At 40.9% G+C, this 20,664-nt stretch overlaps 1 protein-coding gene across 1 annotated transcript in view; it reads right to left on the reverse strand.

The window, feature by feature from the left end:
- adgb (androglobin) overlaps positions 1–20,664 on the reverse strand; it is a 219,124-nt gene that overhangs the window by 96,069 nt on the left and 102,391 nt on the right. The window contains exons 21-22 of the mRNA XM_073051468.1: positions 10,016–10,157; positions 2,110–2,224 (exon numbers count right to left, since the gene is read on the reverse strand). Coding sequence (XP_072907569.1) covers positions 2,110–2,224; positions 10,016–10,157 — 257 coding nt within the window. The remainder of the gene's footprint in view (positions 1–2,109; positions 2,225–10,015; positions 10,158–20,664) is intronic.

Consider the following 20,664-nt stretch of genomic DNA (forward strand, 5'->3'; position numbering starts at 1 on the left):
TAATGTCCTTAGCAGTTTGCAGAGATTCAGCATAACATTTAAAACCTTGACAGACTTCTATAGATGTGTAATGGAGAGTAACTTGACCGGCTGCATCATAACCTGGTATGGAAATACCAAGTCCCCTGAATGGAAAATCTTACAAAATGCCCAGTCCATTATGGGTAAAGCCCTCCCAACCATTGAGCCCATCTGCACAAAGCACTGTTACAGGAAAGCAGCATCCATTATTAGGGACTCCCACCACCCAGGACATGCTCTCTTCTCGCCGTTACCATCAGGAAGAAGGTACAAGAGCCTCAGGACTCACACCACCAGGTTCAGGAACAATTACTACCCCTCAACAAATCAAGCTCTTGAACCAAAGAGGATAACTTCTCTCATCTTCACTTGCCCCATCAATGAAATGTTCCCACAGACAATATATTCACTTTCAAGAACTCTTCATCTCATGTTCTTGATAGTTATTTATTTATTTATTTATTTATCTGTTTGTTTGTTTGTTTGTTTGTTTATTTATTGTTTCTTCTTTTTGCATTTGCACAGCTTGTTGACTTCTATGTTCTGGTTGAATGCCTTAGTTGGGTAGTCTTTCATTGATCCTGTTATAGTTACTATACTATAGATTTGTTGAGTATGCCCACAAGAAAATGAATCTCGGGGTTGTATATGATGACATACTGTATATATACTTTGATAATCAAATGTACTTTGAACTTATCTACCAACGACCTCTTCTTTTTTTGCTCCTTTTCTCTCCTCCATCCCCTCATTTTCCTTCCCTGTGACCCTTTACCTCCCTCATCTTTCTTCCTTTCCACCTTCAACCTTCCTCTTGCACCTCCTCACTTTTATTATCCTTATCACTTAACCTCTCTCCTCTTTCCATTCTGAATTTTCTTTCTCCTCTCATAGACTCGTTGACCCTTTTTATAACTTTCTTCCTTCTTTTTAACCCCCCTCCTTCTTTTACCCCCATCCTCTCTACCATTCCAGCTGCATGTTACTTGGCCTTCCTTCCTCCCTTAATCTTCCCACTCACTCCACCTGTTTCACTTCTACTCTCCATCTCCGAACCTCAGCCTCTTTCCTCTCTCTCACTTAACTTCCCCTTCTCTCTACCCCTTCAACTTTCCATCTTCCTAACTTCTTCCTCCGCTCTATCTTCTTTACTTTATCTATCTACCTCTCTTTCACCACTCACCCTAACCCTCTCCATCTGTCCAGCCCTTCTCTCTCTCTTAGCCCACTGATGTTTTCAAATGATCCACCATCCTGAAATACAATGCTATTTCATCACTCCCTTCCTCTAAATATTGAAAGCCTTGGCCAACAAAACTGTAGGAGCACCTTCACCAAAGATACATCAAATTGGTTCATTTCCCTTTTTCAAGCAATGGGAAATAAATACCTGTCACATCCATGTTTCAAATATGGACGAACTTAAAATAGGAAGTATTATTCCATGACTTTTTATGAGATTCTCTTGTGCTGTACTGAGATGCTAATTGCTGAAAAGTTGGTGCTTAAGTTACATTCCTTCATGAAAACTCCTCTGCTGTTTTATAAAATAGTCAATTATAGTCACTGTCACTTAAATGGATTCTGAAAATAAGACTATGAATTAAAGAAAAAGTATTTTTTTCTATAGAGGCTCATTGAACACCCTTCAAGATTTTCAATATTTTGCATGATTTTCTCAATACTCTGTGATAGAAAATTGATTTAACAGAGTCAGACTATGATGAGACAATGACCCAAATGAGCACTGTTTCAGATGCACTGGAAATTCCAAACAATAACTTCTATTCACATTCACTCCAGCATAAATGGCTGCTATTCATAACAGAGTGTGTCATCTAATTCTAACGTAAACAGATGGAAAATATTTAATGAGGTTTTCATATTGATATGTGTTTCGGTAGAACTTCACGCTGATTCACCTGGTGGTTTGGAAGATTCTGTAAAACATTGACAAGATGAGAGTAGGTTTCCTTCAAATGGGGGGGGGGGCTGTTCAGTTTGCCAGTTCATTAATACTCATGAATTGATAAGTCATGCGTTTCATTCTGATCGGTCCTGCAGTTGTTTTTATTTCTTACTACATACCTTACCAAGATGTGAGAGAACTAAATCTTCATCACCAAAGGTAAAGGGCACAGTACTACTGAAGTTGATGTTGTATCCAAGAGGAGCAGTGGCAGTAAACCGTAACACATGGCGTCTGGAAGAGAAACACCATACAGCTAATGGAGAAGCATTAAGGCGCTTATATGTCAAACATGGTAAACTCCACAGAGTACATAAAGTGTATCATTTCAGCAGAAGTGTTAAGGCAATTTTAGCAGATGTCTCCACCTTTGCCCTCCCCAGCACCAATCCCATCACCTCAGCGGCTCCATCTTCCTCCATTTTTTTGTCTGCAGCTTCTATCATATCATCTCTTGATGTGCCAGTCATCTTTCACTAGTGTCCCCACCTCCCCCTGTCCACCAATCACCCTAACCTCTGTTTTACCACTTCTTTCTTTTCTCTTTATTTTATTTTTTTTTATTGGTTTTTTTCTTTTCTCTTTATGATGGCCATATACCCCCTCCATTCTCAACACTGATAAAGGGTTTCAACCTGAAGTGTCAACAATTTGTTTCCTCCCACAGATGCTGTTTGATCTTCTGACTTCCCACAGCAGAATGATTGTTGCTCCAGATCCCAGCATCTATACAGTTTAACTACTATAAGCAGATGTTTCAATATAATCAGTTGCTTGCAGAACACTTGGAATTTGGAAATTTTCACAATATTGAGACAGAGCAAGATTTCATAAAATTGTTCAAACTGTTGACTGGACAGTGCAATTGGGTTAACTGGGATACATCAGGACCAGCACATTTTGTCCAAGCTATGTGTTTGCTGCAATTAGCCGAAATTTCATGGAAATAGATATAAAGGTATAAAAAGACAAACTACCGTTTAACCAAGTAACAATTATGTATTTAAATGAAGTACAGAACAAATTAGAACACTATCATTACAGTACTATAAAACTGTGTATTACTTCCCAATACTTATCAATAAAGGAATTAACCCAATGTATGATACCATGTTCTTTTGATTGACTGTAAATGAACAAATTCAGCACAGACACCTAGTACAGATAATGGACTGCCTTCATGTGCTATTGACAATTGTATCCTCCAAATCTTTATTTTCATTGTAATATTTAAGATGATTATCAATACTTTAAGTTCTTCATAGTTCCTAACTTATTGAAGTAGTAAAGTCATTTTGTTTTCACTCTCAACCGTTCCTGACATCTCCAAGCCTGAATGTTTGATACTGCAGTAAGTAAAACAGTTCTGAATTATCTTATTGCTTATTTCTTGCCAACTATCAGTGACAAAAAAACACTGCTTTTTGAATACAAGCACATGTACCTGTTTATTGTCTACTGGCTGCACAAGTGCACGCATCTGATGCTAGTTAGAAACTGTTAGGCAACAGTGTGGTAAACTATGTATACTTGTCTGGACACGCCCCTCTGCTGACTGCTCCTGTGGCTCCTCCCACAGACCCCTGTATAAAGGCAATTGGAGGCACTGCTCCTCCCTCAGTCTCCAGGATGTAGTGGTCTCGTTTGCTGCTAATAAAAGCCTATCGTTCGCCTCCTGTCTCCGAGAGTTATTGATGGTGCATCAATTTTATTAGCAGCAAACGAGACCACTACATCCTGGAGACTGAGGGAAATGGACCGGATGGTGGACCAGTGCCAACTGAAGGCCACGTTCCCATATCTGGATAACATCACCATCTGCGGTCATGACTGGCAGCATCACGACACCAACCTCCAACAATTTTTCCAAGCGGCCAAAGCTCTTAACCTCACCTATAACAGGGACAAGTGTGTGTTTGGAACCACCCGACTTGCTATCCTTGGGTATGTCGTGGAGAACGGGGTCATTGGCCCTGATCCCGACCGTATGCACCCCCTGTTAGAACGCCCTCTTCCCACCACCCTCAGAGCCCTCAAACGGTGCCTGGGCTTCTTTTCCTATTATGCCCAATGGGTCCCTCACTATGCAGACAAGACCCGCCCCTGGTCAAGTCCACTGCATTTCCCCTCTCCGCCGAGGCCCACGCGGCCTTCAGCCGCATTAAAGGGGACATTGCCAAAGCAACGATGCATGCAGTGGACGAGACCATTCCCTTCCAAGTAGAGAGTGACGCCTCCAACTTCGTGCTGGCTGCTACCCTTAATCAGGCAGGAGGGCCGGTAGCATTCTTCTCTCGTACCCTTCAGGGCCCTGAAATTCGGCACTCCATGGTGGAGAAAGAAGCCCAGGCCATAGTGGAAGCAATTAGGCACTGGAGGCACTATCTTGCCGGCAAAAGGTTCACCTTGCTGACCGACCAGCACTCAGTTGCGTTCATGTTCAGCAACCAACAGCGGGGCAAAATCAAAAATGATAAAATTTTGAGGTGGAAAATAGAACTCTCCACCTACAACTATGACATCCTATACCGGCCTGGAAGGCTCAATGAGCCCCCTGATGCCCTATCACGGGGAGCGTGTGCCAGCGCACAGCTTGACCGGCTAAACGCCCTTCAAGCTGATCTTTGCCACTCCGGGGTCACCCACCTTTACCATTTTGTGAAAGCCCGAAACCTGCCTTACTCCCTTGAGGACATCAGGATGATGACCAGGGGCTGTCAAGTCTGCGCTGAGTGCAAACCGCACTTCTACCGTCCTGAAAAGGCACAACTTATCAAGGCCACCCGCCCCTTTGAGCGACTGAGTGTCGACTTTAAGGGCCCTCTTCCCTCCACCAACTGCAATGTTTACATTCTCAACATAATCGACCAGTACTCACGGTTCCCTTTTGCCATCCCCTGCCCCGATACCACTGCCACGTCCGTCATAAAAGCCCTGCGCCAGCTCTTCATTCTGTTCAGATATCCCTGCTATATCCACAGTGACAGAGGGTCCTCGTTCATGAGTGACGAGCTGCATCAGTACCTGCTGGCTAGGGGTATTGCTACTAGTAGGACCACGAGCTATAATCCCCGGGGGAATGGACAGGTGGAGAGGGAGAATGCCACTGTGTGGAAGGCCACACTCTTAGCCCTTAGGTCAAAGGGATTGCCGGTCTCTCGCTGGCAGGAGGTCCTCCCCGAGGCACTCCACTCCATCCGCTCCGTTATGCACGTCCACCCATGCCACCCCTCATGAGCGACTCTTTTCTTTTCCCAGGAAGTCTGCCACTGGGACCACCCTACCGGCTTGGCTGACATCCCCAGGGCCAGTGCTGCTCCGGAAACATGCGAGGAGCAATAAATACTCCTCGATGGTTGAGAGGGTTCACCTACTTCATGCGAACCCCCAGTATGCCTATGTGGTCTTACCTGATGGGCGGGAGGACACGGTCTCCGTCTGCGACCTGGTGCCCGCAGGAGCACCAGACCCCTACCCCGAACACTCCACAGTGACTATGAACCCCATACCCACCGACGTATATACCCACAAAACACCGTGCACACCAAGCCCTACACAGACACCTCACGACACTCCCATACCGGGCGCCACGCATACACATGAGGGATTACTGATGCCTAACGGGCTGGCACCTCAAGTCAGGCCGGAACCAGCACAACCACCATCACCAGTGCAATCACCACCGGTGCTACGTAGATCGCAGCGACAGACTCGACCGCCTGATAGACTTAACCTGTAAATATACTTGTAAGAAACTTCACCCCGTGGGGACTTTCTTTTAAAACAAGGGGTGGGGGGGGTGAATGTGGTAAACTATGTATACCTGTCTGGACACGCCCCTCTGCTGACTGCTCCTGTGGCTCCTCCCACAGACCCCTGTATAAAGGCGATTGGAGGCACTGCTCCTCCCTCAGTCTCCAGGATGTAGTGGTCTCGTTTGCTGCTAATAAAAGCCTATCGTTCGCCTCCCGTCTCCGAGAGTTATTGATGGTGCATCAAACAGTCTCCTGCCACAATTAAGTGACATAACGTCCCAAATAAATTAAGGGAATCCTGGTAATTTTATTGAGTAGTTTTTGTTTTTTAAGAGTTATTCCAAATAGTGTCTGTCCCAATTAACCGGAATCCCCTGTATTTGGTGAAATGGTTCCATTAAAAGGATCAGTAACCAGAAGATATATATTTAAAAGCATAAGATGTGGAGAAATGTTTTTAATGACCATGGCCTTTAACTAGGGTGGAAGCAAATATTATATTAAATTTGAAATGGGTATTGTATAAATACTTGAATGAGAAAAGTTGAGGAAAAGTGTAAAAACTTATAAGTTTGGGCAAATTGCTGAAGCTCTTTCTAAGATAGGAGAAGCATCTCCAGTAGTACAGGTCGACTATTTGATTCTGGCAATCAGTAATCCAGTTCCACTGCTGCTTCAGACATAATTTTCATCAGCCTAATTTCAAGTTTCTCATGTTGCCACACCAGCTTGTCTGTCGCCACAGTTTTGTTGGCGCCATTCACAGAATCAGCTGTTGGCATGGTCTTTAAAAAAGGCAAATTGTTTCTCTGTGTTATTCAGCATTTACTTTTAAAACCTGTGCGTATCCAGCCCTAGTCATGTCTTCATTAAATAAAAACTGCTTCTCGTAGTATAAAGTGCAAACACTATATGCTATCTATACAAGATAAGGTGGAAGTTCTAAAAAAAACTCAACAGGAGTGTGTCTGTGAAAAACATATGCTTATTTGGAACAACTTTTAACAAACAAAAGCTACTTAATAAAATAGTCAGTATTCCCTTCACTTATTTAGGACATTATGTCACTTAATTGGTTCTTCCACAGTTTATGATTTAAAGAAACAAAAAGTAAAATTGGTCCAGTTCTTTGCTGACAGTGAATAAAAAAAACAGGTGTGCATAAGGAAAACAATGAAAGATGGAAGATGTTCACAACAAGATAAAGTAGTAATAAAGTGGTTTAAACTGCACATCAGAGAAGGTGTAGAACTGTCAGGAGAGATGGTGAAGGAACAAGTGAAATTAGTTCATGAAGAACTAGGACTGGATTATGAGTGTGATTAGTGAAGGGTGGCTTCAACATTTCGAGCAGCTACAGGGCATAACAATTCCTGCAGTGTGTGGTGAAAAATCATCCGCAGACAAGAAAGCAGCTGCTAAGTTTGTTGATGAGTTTATTAAATTAGTTTCTGATGAAAATTTAAGTCCTGAGCATGTCTACAATGCGGATGAAACCACCTTACAGTATATTGGCGTTATACTCCAAGATGAACACTGACTACAGAGGATGCAGTGTCACCACAGGTTATAAAGCATCAAAAGATCACGTCACTGTGTAGGGCAGCTCTAACACTGCAGGAACCCACAGTCACTCCCCATGGGCGTCCGCGTCAAGCCAGAGGTTGGGAGGCTGCTTCTCAGTTGGTGAAAGCTGTGTGCTAGGACTGAGTTCAAGCTGTTGCTTTCCTCTATGATGATGGAAGATGTTTTCAAATTTCCAAGACATATAGACTAGTGGTGTAGACTGTAGTTTATATTGGTCCCTTCAGTTTTTCTGTATTTTCTTTCTTGTTGTCGATTGGCAGGTGGAAATACTTTACTTTTTGGTGAGGAAGGGGGTTAGGTGTTTGATGTTATAGTTACTGTTTTTTTGTGTGGTAGGAGATTGGTGGTTAGGGGTTTGATGTTTTAGCTGTCATGTCTGAGTGTTAGTTTTTGTGCAAGGGAGAGGTTAGGGGGTTTGGGTTTGCAAACTTTGTTTCTTTTTCTTTTGTGTTGGGGGTGCTTAATGACCCATGGATTTTCTGTACTTTATGGCTATCTGGAGAAGACAAACCTCAGAGTTGTATTCTGTGTACATAGTTTGATAATAAAATAAACCTTTGAACCTTTGAAGGTGTAAGTTGTTAGTCATCGGCAGAAGTTTATGTCCCAGAACTTTCAAAGGTATGAAGCAGTTTCCAGTAATTTACTGTGCTAACACTTGCTTTTTGTTTATTATTTCTTTCTTCTTTATTATCCAAGGGTGAGATAATCATCAAGTGGGTTAGAGGTGTTTATTTATTTAATCCTAACCTAACCTCCTGTGATTTGGCACCACATAAGTACCATCATTCAAGATTTGTGGTCGACAACCTGTATACAGTTCTAGGATTCAAACTAAATGATTCTTTATAAACTTAAAGGAAAAGTTAAGGGGAATGTCTTCATACTACATAAAAACATACATAAATAACACATCTGAGAAATTTTACGAGATTTGTGTCCGAGGTGCTTTGATTTCTCCAATACAACTGTATGATGGACCTTCTTTTGGAACTTGACATTTATTTTACAAATTATCTCATGTTGTTCTCTATCTGTTTAAACTCTATGCACAATAAAAACCAATATTAAAATATCATGCTCAGGCGAGTGTAACATTACATATGAAAGATGGCACCTCTGAAGATGTAACATTTTCTTATTAGCCATAATTATATTTTGATACTTTGAGTGGACATAAACTCAAAAAATTATGTTGCAGAGTTATGGGTGCAAAAATAAAGAAACAAACACACATACTCAGTAGGCCAGATTGCACCTTTGGAGAAATAAACAGAGTTAACTTTTCAGATCAATGATCTTTGATTAGTACTGGAAAATGCTGGTGGTAATACAGGTTTTTAATAAGTCCGGGGAAGAGGAGGAGAGATAACAGAATGGTGAAGGGTAGGAAAGAATAAGTAACAGAAGAACAGGAGGCTATTAACCTTCAAGAGCTTGTTCCTCATGCTGCAAAATCACAGCTTCCTCTTAAGCCTGCCTTTTCCAACCACTCTTTAAATCCATTGATTTGCAAACTCCCTTTAACCCCGGATTTAAAGTTAAATACTGACCTGGAATCAATTTACATGTGCAGAAATAGGTTCTCAGCCTCTTGTATGTAGAAGTGCTAGCTTCACTTGCGTGATAGCAAACTCTAATGTTTAGGATCAAGGATCAATGATCAACTTTATTTGCCAAATACATTTACATATATTAAGAATTTTCTGTGATGTGTTAGCGTGACATGCAACAAAAAATGGCAATATTCAATAATTATAAAGAATAAATAATTACTGCATACAAAAATAAGTCAGAGGATAAATTATGGATATGGAATAAAAGATCCATAAATAAATAAATATCAGCATGTATTTACAATGTAAACAGCATCATAAAAAGTGTTTACAAGCAATGCAGTAACTGAGGTAATAGATAAAGGGGTGGGCGAGGCTAGCTAGAGTGGTTGATTAGATTAACTGCTTGGGGAAGAAACTTTTAAGGTGGCATGAATTTGTTTTAATAGTCCTATAGTGCCTCCAGAAGGGAGCTTTTGGAAAAGACCGTTTTCAGAGAGAGTGGTATTCGCATTGATTATTCCTGCTCACTCTGGTTACATGCATATTATTTTTTTTGGTGTTTCTACCAGTACGGATAGCTCCACTTCCTGGTACCAATACTACATGGAAGCCTAGGTAACATGTTGAAAGAAGCTTTGTCTTAACCTCTGCATGGCCATCTTATTTTCCATTGTCTTCCCTGGCTCTCTCAAACATTTACAAGATGAGTCAATGACTAATTCTTTTCCCCAGAATCACTACAGACTTGCTGATCCAATTTAATTCATTAATAAATTAATTTATTGAGATACAGTGCAGACTAGGTCCTTCCAGCCTTTTGAGCCATGCTACCCAGCAACTGCTGATTTTAACCTCAGCCTAATCATGGGACAATTTACAATGACCAATTAACCTGTCAACCAGTATGTCTTTGGACTGGGGGAGAACTTACAATCTTCTTCTAGGCAGCGGTGGGAATTGAACCCAGGTCACTGATACTGTAAAGCATTGTGCTTTAATTGTATGTTGTGATACTTCATTCAGTCCATTCCTTTATGTTTCGCTTAGAAATAATCACTTACTTTTGTACTTGGGTTTGCAACTTGTAATTTTGAATGGAATTTAGATCCAAGGCTTCTACATACCCACTGGGTAGTTCCAAGATAGTTGATTTTGTAGCCAAAGTTTTCATGTAGAGAACTGGTGGACTTAAAACAAAACTCTTCCAGCAGTATGGTTCAGCCAGGAGCACACCCGGCTGAAGGCCTGAAATCTCCTTCTGATTTTCTAGTAAAAATTAAAAAGGCAAAAATAGATCAATGCCTATTAATATAAATGTCCACATACAGTAGAATGTGCTTCTATACTCTTCAGTACTCTTGTTTACAAGGGAGTCACAATGCAGTTTTCTGAGTCAATCAATTAATAACTCCACACATGAAAGGCAGTGTCAGAGCTTTATTTCTAATGAGCATGAGTTCCAAGTGCACAGAATCCTCCAATGTAAGCTTTCAATGACAAATGTTTCCAATTTTATTTTATGATAATAAGGTACAAAGAAGATGGCAAAATGGAGTTTGTACTTGATAGAATATTGATGAAGATGCCAATTGGCCACTGCCAGTCAGACTGACCATTAAGTTGCAGTTTTACAAGACTTTGGTGAGTCTGCACTTGGATAATTATGTACCATTTTCATCACCCTTTTGTGGGAAAAATTTTATTAAACTAGAAAGAGAGCAGAAAAGATTTACCATGATGTTGCTTTGGGTTTGGGAGGTTGTGCAGACAAGAACTTTATTCCATAGAATGTAGGAGGTTGAGGAGGTTACCTGATAGGGTGAAAACACATAGTGTGTCTTTCACAGTGGCAGTGCTGAAAACATGTGGGCATAGGATTAAGATCAAAGGCAAGAGATTTAAAAAGGGCATCAGAGCAGTTTCTTCACAGTGTATATTTGAATGAACCAGCAGAAATAGTGGTTGAAGTTGGCATATCAGCAACATTTAAAAGTCATTTAGATAAGTGCATGGATAGGAGAAGTTTAGATGGCAATACACCAAATGTGTGCAGAAGTGACTATCTCATTTGGCATCGATGAATTGGGCCAGATGGTCCGTTTCCATGCTGCAAGTCTTTGACTCTAATACTACAATCATAAAACAGAGATGGAGGTCATTGAATACAACTCCAACTAAAGCAGAACCTCCAGGTAATATCTACTGCAATTACTCTCCATAGTTTAATAGCTCTTCTCAAACCCAGAAGGATATAAGGTACATAGGAATGCCCATACCTGCTAATACTTCTCCAAGCTGTACACCATCAAAGTTCCCTCTAAGCTGTATGTGTGCCCAAAGGAATTTAAACTGCACACAAAAGGTTGTCACCCTCTACCTCATTGCCATGTTAAGTATATTTCACAATTGTACACGCATTTCATGTACCGATTTCTGATGTGGACAGTGTTGACAAGGTGGAGTTTGTGATGATTTGACTGCAGATTTTAGAACTAGCTAATTTATACTGTTTTTACTGAAGAAATTCTTGATTCACTCTGTCCAATTCCAAAGAAACAAAGGGCGTGAAGCACAAAGAACTGCTAGTTTATTTAAAGCAGTATGGCTTAATGAAACAGTAGAAACTGCTACACTGAAAGCTCATGAGTTAAGGAACATGTGGCTATGAGAAATATTTATGTATAATATAGAAATGGTGTTACCTATATGTACTTTCATGATGCAAAAGTTCCTGGAGAATTTTCAAGTGGGAAGAAGTGGAATGATATTTGGAAACTTGACTTTTAAAAGCATTATTTAGCAAATAAATCACATATGGACGGTGTGCAAAAGCTCTGATGAGAAAATCCTTCATTACTCGCTATAGGCCTGCTGCATTTGTTTTGTGAGAGTCAAGATGAACGAGAGCAAAACCGCTAAAACCCAGAGGAGATCAAAGTTCTTATTGACAGTGTTTTGCTAGCTGTTAAAATGAATAGCCCTATATATAAAATTCAGTATGCACGTGTTGTTATCACTGGGCAAAATGTTGTCCAGCACAAGATTTTTGCACATACTGGTTATTACAAATTAGAGGGAATATTGCTTGAAATATATGAGTAAAAGAGAGGGCCATCTAAACTCATTGGTCCAAGAAGCATTCAATATCAGTTGTGAAGCAATAGCAGAGATCAAAAAATGGGGACAAATATTTGGATACATGTTAAAAAATTTAATGAAATCACATGTATGGTTGCCAGTGAATACATTTGCATATTTTGTTTCCCATTCACCCATTGCTTCATTCAATTCATTCCCATCACTGATTGAAAGTTCAAAATTCAAAGTAAATTTATTATCAAAGCACAATTATTTCACCATATACAACCCTGAGATTCATTTTCTTGTGGGCATTCACAGTAAATACAAGAAACACAATAGAATAAATGAAAGCCTGCACCCAACAGGACAAACAACCATTGTGGAACAAACTGATTAAATACAAAAAAAGGAAGAGAATAATAATTAATAAAAATAAATAAACAAATAGAGAACATGAGATGAAGAGTTCTTGAAAGTGAGTCCATAGGTTATGGGAAGACAAGGACCATCAGGTTCAGGAACAGACTGATAATGACTTTATCAGTCATTACTTAATTCTAATACCTTTCCACATACTTATCACAACATCACCATATAAAGAGGTTTGCAGCTATTGAACACTCATTAATGCTCTTTCCTCTGGCTTGGAGGAGAGGGTGTCACACAGCTGCTACTGGCAACAGTGGGCTAGGGCGCTACCATTTGCTTCAGTACAATGGGTACTAAGGAAGACAGGATAAGTGCCCTGCCTGTAGATGATGTGCACAACAGACGCCAAAAAACTGTAGATGTGCTTGAGTGCATCACACCAAAGCACCCTTGGTCAAATTTCATGATTGACAGGAAGTGGGCACAAACATAATAACAATGTACAAAATGAAGTTAGTAGATTTAATTTGTGTGTAAGAATTGGGTTCTGGGTGATGTGATTACTGGACTAATGTGTCTTCCTCTTGATAGCAGAAAGTAATCCATAAGATTCTGTTACCTGCGGGATCTGTGAGCTGAGTGAATTGTGATCTAATATCTTTTTAAATGAATGTTGCCATTTGGATAACTATACAAAGTCTAATCTACCATAGCACTGGGCCAAGATCCTCTGCAAACTGCGATGTAAATAACTGGATCCCAGGTGCTCATTTATTTCTGAAGTATTCATCTTTCCTTGAAGACATCAGCAACTGAGTTTTGTCTTCATTCTGATTTGAGAAATGCTTAAAGACAAGAGTGACTAAAAGAAATGCCTATTCATTTCCACATCACTTGAGGTATCCTCAATAGTTATTTTACAAATTGTGTGAATTAAGTCTCAGTATGCAGAGAATCCCAATAATAAAGGATCACTATGCAATACTGTTCGGAGTAAAAGATACATAATTACCAATCAAATATATTCATGTCTTTATCTTTCTTTTTAGATACCAATTACCCAAGTGGTTGGAATGGGGGGTGTAATATGTTGTCCTGTAAATGGCTGTCATTGGGCACTTCTGAAATTGGGCCCCTCCCTTCACCATTTTATTTTGGTGTCTTCCCCCTTCCTTTCCAGTCCTGAAGAAAGACTGAAACATCAATTGTTTATTCCTTTCCATAGATGCTGCCTGACCTGTTGACATTCTCCAGCATTTTGTGTGCGTTACATCTGGAATAGCTAAGCTTTGTCAGTGCCAGTTTGGAGTGGGACCTCTTGACAGAAGAAGTACGTTCTAACCTTACAACCCTCACAACTATCCCCAACAGTCAGTGCCCCCAACTATCAATCTTACACCACAATCTTACCCACTCCCCTCAAACTCCCTGGACCCTAATGGAGAATCCAATTTACATGCCCCTAGTGTAACTCCAGACACTCTGACCTCGATCAGGTCTTCACTGTCCATTCTACATTACTGCATCACACAGGACCTGGAACACAAACTGCCCATAACTACACTGCAGTATACACACACACTTCTCTGCAATGGAGCCCCAGTACTGATTTATCTTGAAGTAAAAATTTCCAGTCCAGTTTTGTGGAATCTACCTCAAGTAGCTATTCCCTAGTTGAGAACTTTTACTTGTAGATTTTCTCAGTTCCTTTTCTACTAATATAACTGAATTGTGATCAATGTCATTAAAATGCTTTCTCACTAACCCACGTTCATTCCCAAGAACCAAGCTGAGAGCAGACTCCATCCTGTTGAGCTTGGATAATAATGGAAATAAAAGATACTATCGCCTACATCTTAAGAATTTTTCTGTTTCTATTTCTTTTGTACTAATCCAATTAAATCAATATTGGGTTAGATAGTGCTTCTGGCTACCTGGTAGTTCCACTGAGAAACTCTGTAAGTGTACAGGTCAGATGATTCCTGATGTCCACACTTCTGCATCTTAACATGGAACTCAGCACTGAACCACGGCCAGACTCAGATGCGCTTGACCTTTTGATTCACTTCTGATCTCACACCAAGCTACACATCACCTCAGGCTTTTCAACCTTAAGTTAGCCTGGACCAAAAAGGTAAGTGATTTTTAAAAAAATTACCTGGTACTTTCAATCAATTTCTATATACTTAAGTTCGTAAAACTTATTACTTTTCAGTTTTGAAATAATACTTAATCATTCAGATCTATTTCAATTGTTTTTAAATCACTGGCTATTAGAGACAGCTGCAACAGTTAAAAATTTAGAAATTTGTAAGGTTCATTTTATGTTTCCAGAAGCAAATGTAGCCCTGGCTTAATGTCTCATCTGAAAGATACCAAGTTCCACTAATGGAGATTGCTACACCTTCTGGGTGTACTAATGGATTGGGATAAGACACATTCAGACCCAAGAGTTTTGGATGATAATGTGGACAAATACGAGTTGGTCAGAGGGAGACAACAGCTGATAAAAGTGCACCTCTTGCAAAATGAAGCAAACTGACTTTTATGGAACAATAATACATGCTGTATGCTATGTTGTAGAGTAGCGGTGGTGAACTTATAGCACATATGCTGAATAAAGCACGTGCAAAAACTTTTGCACTGCCACCCCTCAATTCTCTAAACCCTACCTATAATAAAGATACATAATGATTATATTTACAGCCAAATGAAGTAGTGAACGTTTTTTTTAACAACCTGAGAGCAGTGAGATGGTTTCACAAGGACAATCTCATGCTGGCTTGATGCCAGCCAGACAGTTTTGAAATCATTGCTTATCTGTTGTACACATCACTATTTGGGTAGAAAACAGTTACAATAACAATACTGTTCAGAAATGATTATATTTTTAATCTGGCTGTTGAAAAGATTGATATTTTGAATAGGTTTTCTAAAATATGTCATTTTATTTCCATCTGTTTCTGTTATACTTTTATTAAAAGGAGAACAATGAATACATGTAAATAAGCAACACGTCTCATCCTTTTTCCTTCAAAAAGTCCATAATTACTATTACTAATTCATTATCAATGATAACATCTATTCAAAATTATCATGGCATATGAGAAAAATTTTTAGAAGATTATCATCAATTTGGGCACATGTTCTCAAAAATGCTTGCCATCCCTGTAATGTAGACTAAATAATGTGCTGGATTAAATGAGTGGAAAAGCTGTGCTAGAAGGAATCCTGTGGAAGTTATGAGGTCTTTGGCTTTTGTCCTAAGAAAGACAGATCACAGTATTTCTTAATAGACAGAAGCTGTGAAAAAGCAGTAAGTTTTAGTGTTCCAGATACTGATATCACTAAAAGCCAGTAGACAGGTACAAAAGATAACTGGAATTTTGGCCTTTATCTCAAGAAGAAGACAAAACAGCATGAATCAGTTTATGTTACTGCCGTTGTGTACTGTGCTCTGCACATAGCTGTATTGTTACATCCCAATTGTGAATCACAGGTGGGATCTGCACAAGCATATTAGAAACATAGAAAACCTACAGCACAATGCTGTGCCGAACATGTACTTACTTAGAAATTACCTAAGGTTATCCATAGCCCTCTATTTTTCTGAGCTCCATGTACCTATCCAGGAGTCTCTTAAAAGACCCTATTGTATCCGCCTCCACCGCCTTTGCTGGCAGTCCACTTGATGTACTCACCACTCTCTGCAGAAAAAACTTACCCCTGACATCTCTTCTGTACCTACTTCCAAGCACCTTAAAACTGTGCCCTCTCATGTTAGCAATTTCAGCCCTGAGAAAAAGCCTCTGACTATCCACACAATCGATGCCTCTCATCATCTTGTACACCTCTATCAAGTCACTTCTCATCCTCCACCGCTCCGAGGAGAAAAGGCCGAGTTCTCTCTACCTATTCTCATGTCATGCTCCCTAATCCAGGCAACATCCTTGTAAATCTCTTCTGTGCTCTTTCTATAGTTTCCACATACTTCCTGTAGTGAGGTGACCAGAACTGAGCACAGTACTCCAAGTGAGGTCTGACCAGGGTCCTATATAGAGTGGCATGCAAAAGTTTGGGCACCCCTGGTCAAAATTTCTGTTACTGTGAATAGCTAAGTGAGCAAAAGATTAGCTGATTTCCAAAAGGCATAAAGTTAAAGATGATACATTAAAAAAAATATTTTAAGCAAGATTAATTTTTTACTTCCATCTTTTACAGTTTCAAAACAACAAAAAAGGAAAAGGGCCCCAAGAAAAAGTTTGGGCACCCTGCATGGTCAGTACTTAGTAACACCCCCTTTGGCAGATATCACAGCTTGTAAACGCTTTCTGTAGCCAGCTAAGAGTCTTTCAATTCTTGTTTCAGGGATTTTCACCCATTTTTCCTTGCAAAAGTCTTCTAGTTCTGTGAGATTCTTCGGCAGTCTTGCATGCACTGCTCTTTTGAGGTCTATCCACAGATTTTCGATGATGTTTAGGTTGGAGGACTGTGAGGGCCATGGCAAAACCTTCAGCTTGAGCCTCTTGAGGTAGTCCATTATGGATTTTGAGGTGTGTTTAGGATCATTATTCTGCTGTAGAAGCCATCTTCTTTTCATCTTCAGCTTTTTTACAGACAGTGTGATGTTTGCTTCCAGAATTTGCTGGTATTTAATTGAATTCATTCTTCCCTCTACCAGTGAAATGTTCCCCATGCCACTGGCTGCAACACAACCCCAAAGTATGATCGATCCACCCCCGTGCTTAACAGTTGGAGAGGTGTTCTTTTCATGAAATTCTGTACCCTTTTCCCTCCAAACATACCTTTTCTCATTGCTGCCAATAAGTTATATTTTAACTTCTTCAGTCTACATGGCTTGTTTGCAAAATGCATCAGGCTTGTTTAGATGTTCCTTTGCAAACATCTGACACTGAATTTTGTAGTGAGGACACAGGGAAGGTTTTCTTCTGATGTCTTTTCCATGAAGGTCATATTTCTGCAGGTGTCGCTGCACAGTAGAACAGTGCACCACCACTCCAGAGTCTGCTAAATCTTCCTGAAGGTCTTTTGCAGTTTAACAGGGGTTTTGATTTGCCTTTCTAGCAATCCTACGAGCAGTTCTCTCGGAAAGTTTTTTTGGTCTTCCAGACCTCAACTTGGCCTCCACCATTCCTGTTAACTGCCATTTCTTAATTACATTGCAAACTGAGGAAACGGTTACCTGAAAACACGTTGCTATCTTATAGCCTTCTCCTGCTTTGTGGGCATCATTTATTTTAATTTTCAGAGTGCTAGGCAGCTGCTTAGAGGCCCATGGCTACTGATTGTTGGGACACGGTTTGAGGAGTCAGGGTATTGATAAAGCTTTGGAATTTGCATCACCTGGCCTCTCCTAATGATGACTGTGAACAAGCCATAGCCCTAACAAGCTAATTAAGGTCTGAGACTTTGGTAAAAGTTATCTGAGAGCTCAAATCTCTTGGGGTGCCCAAACTTTTGCATGGTGCTCCTTTCCTTTTTTGCACTCTAAAATCTACAAAACAAAAAGAATACACTAATCTTGCTTAAAATGTTTAAAAGAATGTTTCATCTTTAACTTTATGACGAAGAGAAGGGGTCCCAGAACAGATCCTTGAGGCACACCAATGGTCACCGACCTCCATGCAGAACATGACCCGTCTACAACCACTCTTTGCTTTCTGTGAGCAAGCCAATTCTGGTTCTACAAAGCAATTTCCCCAAGGATCCCATGCCTCCTTACTTTATCAATAAGCCTTGCATGGGGTACCTATCATGCTGAAATCCATATACTCTACATCTACTGCTCTACCTTCATCAATGTGTTTAGTCATGTCCTCAAAGAATTCAATCAGGCTCATAAGGCACGACCTGCCTTTGACAAAGCCATGCTGACTATTCCTAATCATATTATGCCCCTCCAAATGTTCATAAATCCTGTCTCTCAGGATCTTTTCCATCAACTTACCAACCACTGAAGTAAGGCTCATTGGTCTATAATTTCCTGGGCTATCTCTACTCCCTTTTTTGAATAAGGGAACAACCCTCCAATCCTCCGGAACTTCTCCTGTCCTCATTGATGATGCAAAGATCATTGCCAGAGGCTCGGCAATCTCTTCCCTCGCCTCTCACAGTAGCCTGGGGTATATCCCATCCAGTCCTGGTGACTTATCCAACTGATGCTTTCCAAAAACTCCAGAACATCCTCTTTCTTAATATCTACATGCTCAAGCTTTTCAATCCACTGTAAGTCATCCCTATGATCGCCAAGATCCTTTTCAATAGTGAATACTGAAGCAAAGTATTTGTTAAGTATCTCTGCTATCTCCCCCGGTTCCATACACACTTTCCCACTATCACACTTGATTGGTCCTATTCTCTCACGTCTTATCCTCTTGCTCTTCACATACTTGTAGATTGCCTTGGGGTTTTCCTTAATCCTGTTCACCAAGGCCTTCTCATGGCCCCTTCTGGCTCTCCTAATTTCATTCTTAAGCTCATTCCTGCTAGCCTTATAATCTTCTAGATCTCTATCATTATCTAGTTTTTTGAACCTTTCTTAAGCCTTTCTTTTCTTGACTAGATTTTCAACAGCCATTGTACACCACGGTTCCTGTACCCTACCATCTTTTCCCTGTCTCAATGGAACGTACCTATGCAGAACGACACGCAAACATCCCCTGAACATTTGCCACGTTTCTGGTGTACATTTCCTTGAGAACACCTCTTCCCAATTTATGCTTCCAAGTTCCTGCCTGACCGCTTCATATTTCCCCTTACTCCAATTAAATGCTTTCCTAACTTGTCTGCTCCTATCCCTCTCCGATGCTATGGTAAAGGAGATAGAATTGTGGGCATTATCTCCAAAATGCTCTCTCACTGAGAGACCTGACACCTGACCAGATTCATTTCCCAATACCAGATCAAGTACAGCTTCTCCTCTTTGTGTCAGGAAACCTTCTTGAACACACCTAACAAACTCTACCCCATCTAAACTCCTTGTTCTAGGGAGATGCCAATCAACATTTGGGAAATTAAAATCTCCCACCACAATAACCTTGTTATTATTACACCTTTCCAAAATCTGTCTCCCTATCTGCTCCTCTATGTCCCTGTTACCAATCGGTGGTCTATAAAAAACACCCAGTAGAGTTATTGACCCCTTCCTGTTTCTAACTTTCACCCACAGAGACTCAGTAGACAACCCCTCATGACTTCCTCCTTTTCTGCAGCCGTGACACTATCTCTGATCAGCAGTGCCACGTCTCCACCTCTTTTGCCTCCCTCCCTGTCCTTTCTGAAACATCCAGTAACCATTCCTGCCCCTGAACCATCCAAGTCTCTGTAATGGCCACAACATCATAGCTCCAAGTACTGATCCACACTCTAAGCTCATCCGCATTGTTTATTATGCTTCTGACATTAGAATAGACACATCTCAAACCATCAGTCTGAGCGCATCCCTTCTCTATCACCTGCCTATTCTCCCTCTCACACTGTCTCCAAGTTTTCTCTATTTGTGAACCAACTGCCCCTTCCTCCATCTCTTTAGTTTGGTTCCCAGTACCCAGCAATTCTAGTTTAAACTCTCCCCAATAGCCTTTGCAAACCTCCCTGCCAGGATATTGATCCCCCTCGGATTCAAGTGCAATCTGTCCTTTTTGTACAGGTCATGCCTGCCCCAAAAGAGGCCCCAATTGTCCAGGAATCTGAATCCCTGCCCCTTTCTCCAATCCCTCAGCCACACTCCAATCCTCCACCTCACTCTATTCCTATACTCACTATCGCGTGGCAGAGGCAGTAATCTCGAGATGACTACCTTTGAGGTCTTGCTTCTCAACTTCCTTCCTAACTCCCTATAGTCTGTATTCAGGACCTCCTCCCTTTTCTTACCTATGTCGTTGGTACCAATATATACCACGACCTCTGGCTGTTCACCTTCCCACTTCAAGATATCGTGGATGCGATCAGAAACATCTGGGACCCTGGCACCTGGGAGGCAAGCTACCATCCGTGTTTCTTTCTTGCGTCCACAGAACCACCTGTCTGACCCCCTAACTAAAGAGTCCTCAATCACTGCTGCCTTCTTCCTTTTCCTTCCCTCCTGAGCCACAGGGCCAGACTCCGTTCCAGAGGCATGGCCACTGTTGCTTCCCCCAGCTAGCTCCCCCCCCCCCCCAACAGTACTCAAACAGGAGTACTTATTGTTAAGGGGGATAACCACAGGGGAACTCTCTAGTATCTGCCTGTTGCCCTTCCCTCTCCTGACTGTTACCCACTTATCTGTCTCCCGAGGCCCCAGTGTGACTACTTTCCTATAGCT

The sequence above is a fragment of the Hemitrygon akajei genome, chromosome 7 (genome assembly GCF_048418815.1).
Source record: "Hemitrygon akajei chromosome 7, sHemAka1.3, whole genome shotgun sequence".
NCBI lineage: Eukaryota > Metazoa > Chordata > Chondrichthyes > Myliobatiformes > Dasyatidae > Hemitrygon > Hemitrygon akajei.